Source organism: Lates calcarifer, linkage group LG17, assembly GCF_001640805.2.
Source record: "Lates calcarifer isolate ASB-BC8 linkage group LG17, TLL_Latcal_v3, whole genome shotgun sequence".
In the NCBI taxonomy this organism is placed as follows: domain Eukaryota; kingdom Metazoa; phylum Chordata; class Actinopteri; family Centropomidae; genus Lates; species Lates calcarifer.
Window position 1 is genome coordinate 11,237,432 of NC_066849.1, and position 18,657 is coordinate 11,256,088.

Genomic DNA, 18,657 nt, shown 5'->3' on the forward strand with positions numbered 1-18,657 from the left:
ATCAGTCTGGTGTGGTTTGAAGATATGATGAGCTGAGTCACTTGCTCTAATCAAGTAAAATGAAACTTGTGTTACTGGGTGCAGTGTAGAACTGTGCGAAATCTGCTGTAGTTCAACAAAGAAAGAAAGAAAGAAAGAAAGAAAAAAACATTTTCCTCTTCAAACACACCTCTGGTTCCTGTAAGAGAGCTTAACAGTGATTGACAACTTGGTCCCAGCTGCCAGGACAGTCAGAGGTGGCGTGGGATTGTAGAGGGCGGGAGCTGGGAGGTTAACCCTCGGTGTCTAGGACAGCTGTGGAGTAGTTGGACTGGCTGGCGGCTGCACGCTATAAATTCTCTCTAAAGAGGGTTTACTTTTGAATTTAATGGGCGCCGTAAATTTACGGCACCCTGGTCCTGGTGAAAGAGAAAGAAGGGTTATTTTTAAAGAGTCTCTCTCTCTTTACTTCTCCCCTTCTTACCCTGTTCTCTCCGCCGTTCAGAAGAAAGTCAGTGGATTCTTGCCATGTCTTTTGTGGTCTGCTTTTACCTGCAGTCAGCCTGTATGGAAAGTGTATGAAAATATCCCGAACGAAAAAAAACTGCTGCAAAAGAACTTATATTCCTCCAACACTCAGCATAACGGATTCATTGTATATTCAGGTCACTTTATATTTTGCACAATCCCCCCCGCCCCCAACGGCAAATTCCTCTGAAGCACAGAGCAGAGAAAGCTGAGTTTGTGGATGCAGAAACTAACAGCACCCTTCCTGTCTTTCTGTCTCTCTCTCCCTGCAGGTGCTGTTTGCTTTGAACCAGACACTGCTGCAGCATGAGGGCGTTCGAGCAGGCAGCCTGCAGGGCTCCTACACCACTGAGGACCTCATTACACACTACAACTGTGGTGACCTCAGCTCCATCATCTTCAACCATGACACCTCACAGGTTGGTCTCCCCCAGATGTTGCCTTAAAGGGTAGTTCACCCCAAAATTTAAAAGAAATATTTTCACTATTAACTTTTTTTTTTGTTGTCAGCTGAACAGTTCTGAACTTTGTATGTCTGCCCAGTGCACAGCAAGGTAGCCTGTGCAGATTCTTGACAGCCTTCATCATATCAGCTGAAGTACTGTACATGGGAGATGCTGGTTCTATTAAGTTCCAACAAGGGCAAACACATGCCTTAAAAAAAGTCCAGTTTGCAAAGCATAACCCAAAAAGTTCTGCTGCCAAATTATCACACTATTCCTAAAACAAAACATTACATTTTCCATTACACTATATTTTCCCACTTACAAAACTTTACACGATCCAACAACAATCTGCTGGAAAGGCCATGCTGTCTTTATGGACCCAACAACCTGTTTCTTCAAATTCTATAGAGTAATAAGTAAAAGATGCCACATATTAAAAGAGTACTTCACCAATTTTACATTTCACTCCCATTCCTGAAATGTGGGAGATTGTCCTTTGTTATTCCACACATTCTTCTTTCTTGTCAAAACCTGACTGCAACTTGACTGACAATTCAGAGATTCAGGTGTGTCATGATAGTGGCAGCTAATGCAGCTATAAGCCACTACCCACAAGCAGAAATGAGGAGTGGACTACAGAGGGCTGGTAAGCTCCCCACACCCCCATTTTTTTTCATTTTCAGACATGTAGTCCTCACTCCAACTGATGCTGACTCAAGAGACATCATTCGAGGCAATTTATCAAACTTCACGTACAGCCACAAAATACTTGATGCAGTTTTTTGTCACATATGCAGTCACATATGCTGGAGCACTCACCGAGACCTCTAAACAGATCCTCTTTAAAATGCTATTATGTGGAGATCAGACAACAGAACACCAGCCCAATAACAGCATGAGCCAACAGATGTGGGGTGTTAGGAATAAAACTAAGTACTTGTGTTATGGCATGTAGTCTGTCATAGTCACAGACAACCAATGCAGCATCTGGGACGCCTCACATCGTCCCTACAAAAAGACTTTTTTGCTCCACAATGTGTTCCATGACTCTGACCCATGAGAGCTCAAAGCACTCTTTGATTCACAACTGTATACATGGCAAGACATAAGAAGAATGATGTTCATGGAGTGATAGGTACACTGTACACCCACACGTTCACCATTAAAATACAGAGCCCATCTTCAGTGTGAAGCAGCACTGAATGGGTTCAGTTTGACAATGTTCACACACACACACTTACTTTTGCTGCTGTCAGGTGGAGCAGCATTGGATGGAGTTCAACTCTAAGTCTTCAAAGCCTCTGCCAAGCCTCTGCAAAAATATATGATTCAATGATCTCATCTGACACAATGATAAAAATATCATGGAGAAATCAGAAAATCTCTGGGTACCATAATAAAGTTCATTTGTATTTCTTTTTCATTTGTATGTCTCACTTTGCAGAGCCAACCAAGGTTTAAGTCTGTGAAAGCAAAAATGTTTTTGATGCGTTCTCTGTTTACAAAGGATAAAATTATGGCACAGAATGCAAAAATCATTTTGTTTTCTTGAACAGAAGAATGGCCAAGTTTCCAATACAGTGAAATATTCACACAAAATAACAGCTACTTGCAGCGTCAGTCCAAAAACATCTGTAACAGTGTTCAAAAACCCATATCTGTCAGGCCCTCGATTTGAGTTGGCAGCCCTCTCATACCCACTTCTCTGCCATTACGCTATCGTCGCCTCAAACTTTTAGGCTTCCACATCAGCTCCACAAAACTGCACATTGCCATATTAATCCCTCTCAACCTCAAGTTACTTGATAGTCTGACACTTTAATAGCTCTGGACTCCACCATAAATACACCATCTGACCTCCTCTAAGTTTGTGTTTCCTAACATAGCCTCTGCTCTCTCTGTGATAGCCTACTCATCCATCTTCACACCCATCTCTGTGAACTGTCAAAAGGCCATTCAATATATAGTACACACACACACACACACACACACACACACACACATGGTATAGACACCACATGCAGTAGCTCTCTACCACCCGAATTCAGATTTACTCAAAAGCCCTCCTCATAAGTCAATTATCCTGCGTCAACCTCCCTCGCTGATCCTTAAGTCCCATTAAACCTAACACACCATGTAACCTCAACTCGCCACTCTGCTGCTGAGATTCCACATCATTTACGCCAAAGACACACACAGTGAGAAAAAGTATGCACAATGTAGTGTTCAGACACTTTGAAACTGGCCGTGGCTTTGTTGTCAAACCTTGACATAAGACAAATATTTCCCTTTTTTCCGTCTTTCTCCCCTTGTCTCTTTCTTTTGTCTCTGTCTATCCATCTCTCGCTCTCTGGGGGCCATGAAGAAGCTTGTTAGCCACAGTTTCACCTGCAGTCGTGGCTACAGTTGTCTCCTGCGTGAACGCTTTAAATCATACCAGTTCACCCCTGCTCCTCATGTCATAATAACATGTATTAACATTCCCCAGCACATGCTAGAGCAATCAGACGCCTGACTCTGGTGCCTGCCTCTGTAGCCTGGTGATCTATAGCAGAGTTTGTGTGTGTGTGTGTGTGTGTGTGTGTGAGAGACAGAGAGAGAGAGAGAGAGAGAGAGGAGAGGGAGAGATTGAGAGTGAACTTTCAGGGCTGTAAAAGAGCAGGTGTTTTTTGATAGATAGGACCTAATCCAGAGGCCTCCGACACCCCTGATGCTCTCAAAGCTCAATCTTCATCATATTAGAAAGTGGTCGATGATGGGCCCCAGAACACAAAGCTCACCGGAGTGGTGCAAGACAGGTGAATGCATTTCAACACTCAATGCGTCCCAAGTCCATCAGGGACAGAAGGTTAAAATGAGAGAGAGAAGAAAAATACAGAAAGTAAAGGCAGTATTTGAAATTTTAAAAAATAAAGAAAAAACTTTGGAGGAGAGTTACCTGCAAAAACTTTGGCAGTTTGGCAGATTTTGACATGGCCTGCATGAAGATTTCAAGACAAATTTAAGCGAAATTTAAGCCAAATGCTGCATTATTCTGATGTTTTAGTTGTATTCTGATTGACTACGTTCCCTCAATTATTTCTCATATCTTGCGGTAAACCCTTGGTGCCTCTATAGTCTGATGCAAAGGGAAAGGAAAGTATAAGAGAACAAAGGAGAAAAAAAACAAACTTCAATCAGCCAAAATCAGAGAGAAAAAGAAAGAATAGAGGAAAGAATTGCTGGCAGGACAGGCGGATGGAGCAAGTGAGCGTGGAGAGGTACCAGTAGTGAGGAAGGGAGGAAATATCTCGCTGTCACTCCACATTTCCTGTGCAGGTTGGGATAGAGAGCAGCTAATGGCCTTTCCTGTGATAACTTATCTGCATTTACCGCTACACTCCCACCTTGACCCTTCTCCGACCGAGCACTTTTTTTCTCTCGTCATCAAACACTCACGCTATCCTCACTCGTCAGAGCAATGATGAAGCACTCTCTCTCCACCTCTCTCACTCTTTAAACTTATTTCACTTGTATTCAAGATGATGTCCTGTCAGTCTGGATGAACCTGGGTCATTCACCCTGAAAAAACACAGACTATAACTGGCTTCAGGCTACAGATATCTGTGTGAATGTGGCTTTCTTTTCCCACTCAGATACTGTATGTAGAAGCAGGCGAGTGAGTAATGTGGCTTATGTCATGCAAAGCATTTGGATTTGATCAGGTCTTGAAATTAACAACCACAAACCTGCCAAATGTGAGCAAAAATGAACTTTGGCGGGAAGTATCCTTACATTACAAGCAAAATCAGGGCTCTTAGTCTCTCTCAGCTTTACTAAATGACATACTATAGTTTCATTACATTTGGTTTGGGATTTCTTTTAAAAAGTTTTGATTATAGCAATGGAATTAGAGAGGAACCGGCACACATGTTCTTAGTAAATTACGGAAGCACATCCTAAATACAGAGAACGTATCAAAAATGTATTTCAAGCAAAAATGCTGTTTTTTGTGGAAGCATGACAAAGTAGATAACAGAGCCATCCTCTATCTGAAACATGGTGTAATCTATCCCAGTGATTCCCAACCGGGGAAACTTATTCCCTGGAGCTCAACTTAAAAAAATAGCAGTTGTGACCTGATTAAAAAGTACATTCACATATTTTAATGTGTGAGAACTAGCTAACAAGTGGGCAGAGAAATTGAAATAGCTACTAGCTGCAATCAAAGATGAGCAGCTACAGAGGTCTGCTAAGCTCACTTCTTTCTAACTCCACACCAAGAGATCTGTTTCATTTTCAAACTTTAGTCTTCAGCTCCAAATGATGCTGTTTCAACTGACATCACTTTAGGCAATTTATCAGATTTCATGCACAAACTGCTATATACAAATGTTTTCACAAACGCAATAGTACTGCCAAAGACCTGTAAACAGACTCTGATGTGTAAAATTGGTGGAGTTCCCCTTTAAGGCACATGACAGATGAGAGAAATAAATATCCAGCGTAGGTGTGAATTAGAACCTTTCAACCATTATGTGAAACAGACTGTAGTAGGAAGAGAGTGGAGGGAGTGAAAGAAAATGTGTCAAATACAGATTTTGGATGGATGCTGGAGAACAGCACCTTGTTCACATGTGGTACAATAAATCCCCCCTATGTATTCAGTATTCTGACACCACACACACACACACACACACACACATACACACACTGATTTATGCACCATTTGCAGCTGTTCTACTGTTGTGTCAACTTGTAACTCAGTTTTAGACAGCGACTGTATGTATGCACGTGTGTGTTCTTGTCACACTCAAATAAAGCTCCAGATTAAACACATCTGCGTACGTGTGCTCAAACACACACAGAGACAAAAAAAACATGCTGTAACAAAAAAAAAAAAAAACCCCAAAGCCAAATCTTTGTTTCTCCAATCCCTCCATATTTTAATTCTTTCCAACTTGTGAAGAGAAGTCTCAGTTCTGGGTGTTCTCAGCTTTGATGTACACTCCTGGTCTTAAAGAAAGACCAGTGAGGGAGGGTGACAGAAGTCAGGCCAGACGCAGAGATCCCACAGAAATATTTACTGCCCCAAGGTCAGTTTTGATAATGAAAAACTAATGAGTAAAAGGCTGTGAAGCATGTAGCTGATAGACCAATCCATTCTGAAACTCTGTGTATAATATTGAGGTTTACAGAACATGAGGAACATGAGCTGGGAACTATCTGATTTTAGGGAAAATAAATATGGAGATTGTATGTTGAAGATTTGAAGAAAGCTATGTGTCTGTGGTGCTGGTATTTGTGGTATTAAACCTATTAAATGTGTATGCTTTTTTGTATATATGACATACACATGCAGAAAGTAAAACTACTGGCAAAAAACAAAAACATTATTGTGTTCAGTTTTCACTTATTTTACTATCCCATGGTAATCTGGCCAGTGGATCTTTAGATATCATGGACTATGGACAAACCCCTGGGCCCTGACACTAGTGGGGCAAAAAAGGGGGCTGTTGAATTATAACTTTCAAATGAGAAATAAGTCCAACATAGAATTTACAACACATGGAAAAGAATTTCGGCACAATAGCGCAAAAAGTCCTGAGTTAAGAAAAGACGTCTTTATTACTGGCAGCAAACAGCATGCAAAAGCATAAGGAAAAGAGGGAAAGGCTGAAATGATTGCACACTTGTGTACTGGGATTTTACCTGTCTCCAACAATTCATATTTTATTGCATATCAAGAGAAAGAGCCAGAAAAGTCAAATACAGGTACAGCAATACACCGAGAGGAAGTGAAAGAGCTGAAGACAGAGAAAGAGAGATGCAAGTGTTTGTTTCTGTATCGGACAACTACGACCCTAGTGCCAAACCCCCACTACCCCACCGCCAACCTCCCGCTCATCCTCACAGATTAACAGCCTGTTGAATTTGCTGATGAAGCCAAGAGTGGAACGGAGCCAGGGTGGCCTGTCTCTGTACTGTCTGGCTCTTAATAAATCACACAGCAATTAAGCACACATTCACACGCTCACACTCATGGATATACTGTACTTGCACATGAGCACATGCACTTGCCCTCACATATATAAACACATCAGTGCACACAGTCACACACAAGAAAGCACAGCTATAGCCTGCACACACACACACACACACACAGTGTTGACACTTTTCTTTTCCCTCTCTATCCACTATTCATTGATGCTTCCTCATTCAAAAACCAGCCTGTTGAGCCGAGCCTTGCATTGGTCATTTTCTGTCAAGCTGTCACACCACAAGCACTCCTGGTTGCCAGGTCTCACACTCAAACAGGCACACTCATGTGCCAGTTTGTCACCAACACCCTCATTCAGTCCTCTCCTTTCTTTCCATCTCAATTTTCTTTATTGCCCTTTCTTTCTTTTTCTTTCTCTCTTTCTTTCTTTTGATGTATGCTTTAAAAGATTAAATCACATTTATTCTGCTATGGATTTTCAGTATAAAGGTTTTTAAATTTTCATTCATTTTCTTTTCATCTTTCTCTCAGCTGCCTCACTTCATCAACAGCTCTCTGCCGGCTCACGACCGCATGACAGCCCAGCAGATTGACAGCTACTTCCGCCAGGAGCTCATCTACAAACGCAACGAGCGAATGGCTCGCCGTGTCTCCGCCCTGCTGCAGAGAAATCCTAACCAGACGTACTTTTTTGCTTTTGGTGCAGGTAAGGGAAGTCTGAAAAACTGCATGAGGGATGTGTAGGAATAAGTTCAGCTGACCTTTGACCTGCTGGTTATAGGATGTCTCTCTAACTCCAGGGCCAAACAATGTGAGAATCCATCATAGCCGCAAACTCTTACCTCAATCTCTATTTTGCATTAAATGAGGGTCTTTCCAAACATGTTCTGATTGGAGCCCAGAGTGTGTGTTTGCATGTAATTGTGAAGTAAAAGAGAGATCAGGTTTGCTTTGGTCTGGAACAGCGATCCTGTCAGTGCTAATGTGTGTTTATGGTGAACAATTTGCTCTTTTGTGTTTGAAAGCAAAACTAGGAGAAAAAGCAGGACAATAATAGAGTACAATGGTTCCCAGATCTCTGGCATGAAAAAACCGAGTGTCTATGCAAGCGTACACACACACACACACACACATGCACAGAAGTCTCAATTACAGCCAGCTCCCATCTCAGAAACGAAGAAACCATGAGCTGTTTGTTTCAATTAGCATTCCTGGCTAATGCTGCTAATGTTTCCTGAATGGTGTAGTGTGTCCTGGGGGAAGTGTGTGTATCAACACACGTGTAAGCATGTTCGCCCGCAAAAACAGGTGGTGGATGGGTGTCTATGTGTCTGTTTACTGTATGACTGTGTGTCTGTGTTTGTGCATCTGAAAGTGGGTGGTACCGCCTCTGGGGTGCACGTGTGTGTGAGAGAGAGAGAGAGAGCGAGTGCATGCAAGTGTGTGTGCCACAGTGTATGATTAATGCTGAATGCCTGGTTCCTTCCGCTGAGCTCCCTCTGCTCTTTGTGCTGTTTGGACAAGGCCAGTGTTGCACCATCCAGCTGCCATGTGTCCGAACACTTGAATTTAGCACATGTACTATGATGGTTACAGAGGTATGAATTCGTGCAATAAAACAGGATGTTTCACAGGAGTGTACACAGATGAAGAAACAGGCTGATGATAGGTCCTTCTCCTGTTACTCACAGTGTTTATGAAACAATGAAAATAATGGGAACCTCAGAAAGCCAACAAACCTAGTCCAACTCCTTAGGCTAAAAAAGGAATTGAGGAGTTGGAAAGGAGACAAGCACTGGAGTGAAAAAACAGCCATGTTTCCCTTTACAAGTTGAATAAGGAAGGATATGATGTGTTGAAATTTTTCTAAGGCAGTAAGATTGTCATGGGGACATTTTTCTTTCTTTTTGGTTTTGTCAAAAGCATACTGAAAATACAGTATTAGTTTTAAGAAGTGTTAACATTATTACTATATTGTGTTATACTTGATTTGATTTGCGCACAAATAAAACCAGATTAAAGCTTTGACGCAGCACTGTACTAGAGTAGAAGTAAATATTAACTTGCACTTGTGAGTTATATGGTTAAATAACTGACTCTTGCTGGATGAAGACAATGAAGGAAAGTGAAATCAGTTTCCCGAACTGAATGTACCACTATTAGGGCCCTTATTTCTAAATTCCTTTACTGACATTGCTTGTTTTACTGGGCAGTTCTTGAATGTGAAGATGTATACAGTAACAGTTTGAATGTGTGGAAAGGCAGTGTTGAGATAAAGGATGGTGTTCAGCCAAGAAATCTTGTGTGGATAAACATGTGACTGTATGTGGCTGAGTCTCAGACTTTGTCAGGTTACATTAAGCAGACTACCAACAGTTCCTAACAAGCATTTTTAGTTGGAATAGATAGCGATATGATGGTGTGCAGCAGTGCTCAAAACCCATCTACGTTTGTCATCCTTCACCGCTAATTGCATTGTCTTGTGACTTTGTGTCATTTGGGAAACTGAAATGAACCAAAAGAGAGTCGTTTAGCCTAATAAGACAGGCATATTTCACCATTAAAATCAGCACTAATGGAGCCTCATGTTTTCCACACTGGCCTCCTTTAAATGTTTGCCCTTCAGTAAAGCAGCTGTGTGTTGGCTTCCCCGTGTGTCCAACCTGGCCTTGATAGACGGGAGGTGAACACGTGTGTCAGGTCACCTACAGGCTGCGGCACTGTGTGAGAGAGAACTGACAGCTAGTGTGAAGTGATGAGAACCATCACAGTTGCTGCAGCTGCTGCGTGCATAACACACACACACACACACACACACACAGACACACACGCATGTATTTTGGATTGAACATGCAAACAGTACTTTGTGCACTTCTATCTGCACACTTTATAACGTGTACAAAAAAGCACAATCAATCACACACATACAGTAAACATAAAAGTCTCAGTAAATTCCTTGGGAAGGCAAAGCAGATATCAGTCAATGAGGGCCATATTTATGCACATGAAAGAGCAGGGAGGAAATTTGTGCTGCACGTTCATTCAATTTTGCACTTGCAATCTGCATGTAATTAGTGTCTGATTTACTGCAGCAGCAGCTAATTATGCACCTAGTTACTGGGGCGGCTTTCTCGGTTCATACGAGGAGAACTTTGAAGCTTGAGAAAGAAATCAGAAACTTCTACTGATGTCAAAATAGAAATACCCATTAATTACAGTGTGTTTAGGGAATTTTAAATCGGCATTTAACTGTTACAGAATATTAGTAATCAAATAATGCTGGCTTTTGCAGTGGAAGTCATTAAACATACTTCTAAAGGGAATTAAATCATAATCTGCACAATAAATTCAAAGTTCAAATTTATTGACCACAGTTATAACTTGTAATTAATAAACTGCAGATCTACGGGTTATTAACTGAATCTTTCCTTAGCAGAAATGTACACCTACTGCATTCTTATAGTGATAATAAATCAGCTTAATATCTGTCTACTACATTTATCATGTTCCCTCCCACTAGTTTCTATATTATCCTATAAAGGCATACACATAAATGAAAGAAATTCACTTCACTGGTTAGACATGTGTCTCAGATGACAAACTCCAGGCTGTCGTATCTGTTGCCATACATGTCTCTAGATGCAGTTTTACTCAAAATAAGACGCAAACAGCTTTATAAATCAGGCTTAATAAAGTCTCTCCCATGCTGTAATCACAAAGCTTCCTTTCTGCCCCTCTCTTATTTCTGTCTTTGGGACGCTGACTCATGTCTTTACAGCCCCGTAACTGTCCCTGCTGGTCCCAGTTTCCCATTGGCCGTAACCAGCCATGAAATTTTATCATCCAGTGATGCCAGGATGTATTAAGTGACGGCCTGGACTCCCAGAAATTTGACTGTGATCGCATTTGCTCCTCAAGATTTTTTTGGTAGCAGTGGCTCTGGAATCATGCTCCCTTTGTGAAACGAGTTCTGCTTATAGTGTGATTACAATCTAACCGCAATGCATATTTCGTGTAATGAGGAGAAATAAAGAGGACAGGAGGTGTGAGGGTTAAGATTATCCAGACATAGTTTAAAATAAATGCAGCCTTGGGAGATGTATTACAGCCATTTTCAGGCCAAATGTGGGCGTATAATAATGTGATCACATAAAATCCAATCTTTATGGTCAGATCTCAAAAATCACATCAACATGACGTGTGTAACTGCAGGCACTGGGATCGAAGCATATGGCTTATTCTTTTGAATTATAAGAGGAAATAATCCTAACTTGGAATTTGAGATGTTTTGGATCTCGGCACTTTCTCTGACAGGCTGTGTTTGTCTGTCTTTTTATGTCTGTGTCAAGTAGCTGTTTTTGTGTTTATCAGGTTGCATTTCTTCCATACAACAGATAAATATTAATGGCCCCTCTAGCTGCCTTTGCCTTGGAACATTCAGTTTTGGTCTGAACTTTGTCCAGAGCGCAGAAGGAAAACAGGACTGTCGGGAAAGAGCTCGGGGGCAGCGTTCAGGTCAAGGCCCACTAGAGTTACCAATGTCCTGGACCAATCCAGGAGTTTTTTCACAGGGTAATTAAACTATACGACGTGTGTATAAAGTGGTTCGGGCAGGAAATCTATCTCTGCTCAGCTCAGCACCTTACTTCCCAGCCTCCCCCTTTCCTCTCACTGTACACCTACACCTTCCTGTAGCATAAGTAGTTTTATGTGCAAAATGTATGCATTTGCACTTGCTAAAGCAGTTTCTTTCCCTTTTTCTCTACCCCTTTTCCTCCATCCTGCACACATCTGCATGCACACATGTGTTGTAACAGACATTCTTTATTTTCTTCACTTTCACCAACAGGTTATTAATACAAATTACAGAGGTAAAAGAGCTCCAGCAGGCATAATTGAATTACTCCAGGCAGTATAAAAGAGACTGACTGAGCAGTATTACCTTCTCACTGGAGCCTGCTGTTGGGCCAAGATTTTATGATATCAATGGTCTACAGCAGCTCAGTCAACAGTCATATTTCGGTCAGTAATTCAGAATATATTTTTAAATAGCTAACTTCTTATGCACTGATATTACATTACTGTAAGTCTACAATTCATCAGTAAACTCACCTACTCAGTATAGTATTGTATCAAATGACCACATATAATGTAAAAGGGGCCCCGAGCAGTCACTTGTAGCTATAAGCAGCTTTTTAGCCTCATTTACTTACTTAGGTTTCTACTTTTAGGCATAAAAATGATGGTTCAGTCTCATTGTTCTAACTTGTTTCGAGCAGCAGCAGGCAGCAACTGTTGCAAAAACAGCCCTGAAAAATGAGAAAAAACTGTGTATGCTACCAACCTAGCAACAAATGAAAGACAGACAAAGTTAGCTTGTGGGGAAAGTTAGCAATTAGCGCTAAAGGGAGCCTGAATATCAGACTATCATTGACATTTGTTGGGCTACCAAATACGTAGCATCAAATAAATGTTTTTCTGTGTCTACTGGATGTGTAAAGGACCTACTTGCTGATGTGCCATAACAACCTTACAAGGTAATAGGGCTGTGTCTGTGTAAATTAAGCTAATTCATTTTCTTGCTAACAGTTTGATGAGAGGATTGATACCACTCTATGTCTGTCTGTTAAATGTGAAGCTACAACCAGTAAGCTAGCGTAATGGAAAGACTGGAAAGAGCAGGAAAATGTCATATTATTTCTTTTTGGCCGACGAGAGTACCACTGTGTCACTAAATGAATATTTATCAAACATTTCTATTCAGCTTTTCCACCCTCTTTCCCTCTGTCTCCTCACAGTCTCTCATCCTGTTACCGAATGCCACTGTGGTCACTGCTGTTCACTATTACTATCAGTATTATGTAATGGGGACCAATCACAGACACCCACTGTAGCATGACGTAGCGTTGCTCATGAGGCCAAGTGAACGCATCACAATTTCCCCTTGGACAGAATGACACAGCAACACCAGATGATAGCAGTAAAGGGAAAAGCATGCTGGCAGACACATTGTACACACATTGGACACTTGTTCTGTTGCTATTGTAAACAGACACAACCCTCAATGTCCTTTTTTTCCATCACTCACTTGCCAAAATATGAATTCTCTTTCATCCTCTCTCCCAATCACACACAAACAAATTAACGTACAGTCATTTCTACACGCAAGTAAAACGTAGGGTTATCATTTGTGCTGAGGAGTGGGGAAGTGCTGTGAGGGTAGGCAGTGTGTTGTTGGAGCTCTGTGGTGTGCTTCAGCAGGTTTTCATTTGCCAGTTCTCTGGCAGCCGCTGCCTGTTCTTATTGAAAACATCCCATGGAATTTCCTGACGCTGCCACGGCCTAGACACCACTTCATACACGTACACACTTACACGTGTGTTTGTGTATGTTTGCGACACAAAGTCATATGATCCGAAGAGATATTTATCGCCGAAAAGAGCAGTTACTGTCAAAAATACACATGTACTATTGTTTGTTTTGAAGTCTGAGCCGCTTTGGATCTGTTTGCTGAAAGTTGATTTTTGTGCGTTTGTTCTGCTGTGCAGGCCCATAATAGCCCATTGTGCAGGCACAGAGAGGGACCATGTGTTTTGCAGTCGTTTTGCGGTGTTGTGGTGCTGAAGTGATGACTGAGGGAGAGAGTCTGCCTGGCATGCATGTCACTGTGTCTCCGTGGCTCTTCCTCTCATAGCGCATATCTGCTTTTCTCAGCCCTTTCCCCCGTCTACGGTCTGTCTGCCTCTGCCTGCAATCCAGTCTGTCTTTAGCTCTAAATCCATTCTCGCTACCTGTCTCTCTGTTCACCAGTCTGTTCCTCCTAAACTGCAATCTTCCCGGTCTGCTCTATCTGTCCTTTCCATCTGCTGCTGTCTCGCCTTCATTAAACTGACGCCACCCCCGGCTGCTGTCTAGCTTTGTCTCTTCTGCTTCATGCTGTCTTCCCCTGTGCACAGAGCAGGAACATTTTATGAAGTGACGGAGATACCATGTATGTGTCTCGTGCTGTCCTCTGCGCAGCAGAGAAGACAGCTAGAGAGGGAGCGATAGAGAGATATTATTAGTGCTTTCCAGCTGACAGTTTGGGCTTAACACACATTTAAATTTATTTTTAACAGGAGTGCGGTTTGGCCTAGAAGCCAGTGTTGTTTGCTGCAGGGTGGTAGTGTACAGTATGTGTGTCACTGCGGAGCATTTAGTTCTTTGGTCCAATACAGGGCAACTTCCACCCTCCCTCACTGCCCATTTGGGTGAAAATGTCTCTCTGAGCAGTACTCACTCGCAAACATATTTACAGTACATATTTGATTTAACTACCACTGAAATTCCTTAGGAATTTCTATTAATTTAAGCACAGTCTGTTTTTCATAGACAAAAGAGAAAAAGTTTTCAGAAACATACAAAAACGTATTTCTAAATGTTCTGGCCTCAGTGTATCTGCTCTTACAGTACATTTACAGTACATACAGCAGTTATCTTGACAAGTTGTTGTTTACATTCTCAAAAATCATTATTAGCATGTTGCACTATTTGAGAACAAGATCACATTTCACTGAGCACAAGTATTTGAAACTAAAAAGGCTAGGCCTTACATTATTGTTTTATTAATTGTCACACAAAAAAACATATTTAGTTTGAATCCCTAATGCACACAGTGCACATACTGGATGATGAATATAATCCATATACACTGTTATGTTTTTAATACTCAACATATTTATAAAGCAGCAAAGAACCCAAAAAAGTCAAAAAAGAATATGTTTCTAATTTAGTGCCATTTAGTAGTGTATTGACACAGTTTTACCAATTTCCTTCTGTGGGTGCATACATGACATTTTCCCTCTACCATAACTGTGTTTTTTTTAATGATAGAGATCTGTTACTTACACAGGTTACATACTCTCCCTTTTTGTAAAACTACTTGAGATTTTTTTTTCCCAGTAAGCCCACTATGTTTGTGCACCATATGAGCACAGCTGTCTCGGGATGTTAGTACACATACCTTTCAACTACTGCAGCAACAGAATTAGCGCTAATGTGATACCCATGTAAGGTTACGTTGTCTTGTAAATGTTCAGGAATTTAACTTTGCGAGTTTGCGTGAAAATCGTCTTATGGTAACTCTTAGCGAAACTGGTTGGGCTCCTCGCTCTAATTTAATCAGTACAGCTCATTAGCTTGTTCAAAGATTACACACTTCATTAGCAAGTCAAAGAACATCTCATAGCTTATTTAGAGCCAATAAGCTTAATGCTACATTTCATAAACACATGGATGCTTCAGCCTCACTTGCTTTGATCTTTTTGAGCTCTAAAATTGGCCGACATGCACACGACAGAAAGTATGTAGACCAACGGAATACAAGAATACAAAGGTCCACTTCTTGGGACCCACAGAGCTGCTGGTTTTCCTACTTGGTAGTTAATTACATTCACCTGTTGTCCCAGGTGTAAATCAAGTCCTGATTAAATGGCAAGAATGAAAACCGGCTGGCCTCTGGGTCCTGAGAAACGACTGCTGTGAAACACTGATTTCTGCCAGCACAGACAGGGACACACACTCCATCACATACACTTATATTTACACACTGGCGTGTACATACATAAAGTGAGCTACATGCACAGTCACATACCTGAGCTTGTGCCTGCTGGGTCTGTGTCACGTATGCCAGAAACACACACACACTACACTGCACACAAATCTGCACTCCTTTACAGCACATCAACAAGTCGACATGCACATGAGAATTTGCAATGAAATCTGTGATGACTTTCTACCTGCTCACATGAAAACCCAACGTGCTTCATTCTCAACTGCAACTTTATCTGAAGGGTGGAGGAGAGGAAATGAACTGACGGTGGAAGAATGAGATGAGAAAGATAAAGGCCTTCTATGAGACAGAGGTCTGTGCCATGGCTTCTTCCATCACGTGTATGTGTATGTGTGTGTGTGTCCATTAGAAAAGAGTCTTTCTCCACTGGTTGACCAGCTGCTCCCTATACTCCTCCTTTCCCCAGCAGGGAAGAAATGATAAAGACCACAAGTGACAGGAATAAAAACAAACAATGGGAGCAATTTTCACTTAATGTTGTTAGCTCGACTGTAGGCTCAGCTCGCCTCCACTCCTGTCTCTCTGTTCCTTTGTGTTCCTCCTCCACCACTTCATTCTCCTTCCCCTCACAGCGCTCCTGTGCCCCCCCTCCTCACTTTCACTCTGCCCACCAGGAGAGCTTTGCAGACTGCAGCAAGCAAGCAGCAACCTCACACAGTCTAAATATTTAAACGTGGGGAATCACTTTAAAGCTTCCAACACCAAAACCACTGAGCCCTCCCTCCAGCCTTTCTGACATGGACTGGTGTCAGGACCACCGCATGCAGCAGTTGTCCTATGGATACAGTCCCCCTCCGACTCTCTTGATCTCTGCGTTTGACCAGAAAGTCAACCAGAACCTGGACGTGAACAGCCCTGTCAACAGCTGTCACTCATAACACCTCACTGTGGTGCAGGGAGACAGACGGACGTCGTGCCGCATGCATAGGAAGTGAGGTCATTATGGAGATGGGGAATGAGTGAGAGATGTGGGAGGGTGAGGGGAAAGACTCCAGATTGACATTATTCCCTCTCTACAAACCCAGAGCTGGGAGAGGTGGAATTTACCATCCTGCCTTTACACATCAAGTGAAAGTGGTGCTCTGTTTTCAAGGCAATGGTTCAACTATTTCTGAAGCGCCGTGGGTAGTTGTTTCTCCGGCTCCACTCTGTTAATCCAAAGGCTGCTGTGTGATTTATAGAGGGATCCCAGTACTGTAAAACTGTAAATGGAAATGCACAGCAAGGCGCAGGGATGCTGGGCTTATTAAAATCTTTGCTGCATTACTCATGTGTTGTTCAAGGAAAGAGCGGTATTGCTACAGAGACACTTTCTCCTACAATACACATACTATAGACATAATACAAATACTGGCACATAGCACACATACAGCAGAAAACACACACTGGTTGGCACTCAAGGAGATGAGAAATTCAAGGAAATTGTAACAAATGCAGATGCATATGCATGGCATGAGGTGTCACTAAAAGATTTATGAGTATGAAAAATATGTAAAACATTGACTACGGCCTTTTTACAGTCACCTGATCTCAACCCAACATACCGTGTATTATAAGCCCCCCCTTGCACCAAGTTCCAGTTGCTGGGGCCTGTTAAGCTTTCCATTCTAGCACAGCACATTCAGTGTATTGTTTTCGAGAACGGTGGCAAATGTACCATGCAAAATCCACCGAGATTTTAAAATCAACTAGTCTTCAATTTCACACAGAAGCAGGCTCATTTCTTGCCAATGACTGTGGATTGGAAAGGAAAAAAAATAATCAGTGTAACATATTAATCAGCTGCAGCATGCTAGCAGAAGCTTAAGCTAATGCCAGTTAGCTGATTCGTTTGGACAAAGAACCCTGTATGCCAACATACATAATATAAGGCTAAGAGTCTGAGGCTAAAGCTGTTCACAAGCTGAAAAAAAGAAAGGACAGAGTTATTATTGTTACTTTAAACTCTGACGAGCATCTGGGCTCCCATAAGGTGAATATTTCAGTTTATTTTTCCCTCCAGTTTAACCTGTAACCCAACAAAACAGTGTAGTTAGCTGATAACATGCTCCTTGCCTTTGGCAATAATGCCATGTTACTACTGTAGGGTATTAAACTAATTTAGTTTGCTGTGCATGCTAACTGTTGCAGTTTGAATGCTTGAGTTGGAGCATACAGAAACACTGCTGAATCCATTCTTTACCGTTTTTGTCTTTTTTTTGTTTGTTTGTTTTTTAAGCAAAAATAAGCAAATTATGGTTAACTGGGAGATTTTGGACCGACGTGTTTGACAGCACTCTCCACCACGATCGGAGAATATGTTTTGGAAGAATGACGTTCATCACCCCAGTTGAGTTCAGAGACACAGATTCTATGCAAAAGAGCTCAGAAGCTGTGCTAATGGCTCATGGTGGTCCAACACCTTACATGTTAGTTTTTCCTTTAATTTGTCACCCATTTGACACCTACACACTAATGCACACACATTCACAAACACGCGGCGATGAGAGGAATTTTCCCCATCATCTCAGCCTGGAACATATTTCTAAACAAAATCCGAAGAGGAAAACGCCCTTGTCAACTATAAAGCAGTGGGTTAGATTTTTATTTTTCCTCTATGTTCACCGGGTTTCTCTCATCACTGTATCCTCTCTCTTTCTCCCTGTTTTGCCCCGTCCTCGCATCTCTCTCTCATCTGTTGTTCAAATGGCTTGGAGGCAACAGCTTGTGTTTGTTTGGACCACGATGTAGCAACAGTACCCAGCATGCAATCCGCCTGGGTGGAGGGTGTATGTCAATGCAATCCTTCTCGCCCTCCGGTCACAGTCTAACCTCCATCTCTTTCTCTACCTGCAGTCACTCCCTCAAACTGTGCTCAATATCTGTCTCTTTTTCTTCATGCTTCTTTTTATTCACTACCATTAAATTGCCTTTTTATTCTCTCCTCCCTCTTGCATTCTCTCATCATTGTTTAGTGTTTGTGCAATTTTCATATGAGGTGGTCTGCTTGCAAGCCATGTGGGATTTTTTTAAAACCAACAGTGCGTATCAGTTGAGCCATTGTTTACACAGTGTAATTGCAAACACATTTGTTTGTACAAAAACTGAAAAATAACATAATTCTCTTCCTCTGT

The 18,657-nt window shown here is 41.8% G+C and overlaps 1 protein-coding gene across 1 annotated transcript in view; it reads left to right on the forward strand.

The window, feature by feature from the left end:
• The window catches only part of trabd2b (TraB domain containing 2B), a 66,751-nt gene that overhangs the window by 37,888 nt on the left and 10,206 nt on the right, over nt 1-18,657 (forward strand). The window contains exons 3-4 of the mRNA XM_018667463.2: nt 780-926; nt 7,465-7,639. Of these exons, the coding sequence (XP_018522979.1) occupies nt 780-926; nt 7,465-7,639 (322 nt within the window). The remainder of the gene's footprint in view (nt 1-779; nt 927-7,464; nt 7,640-18,657) is intronic.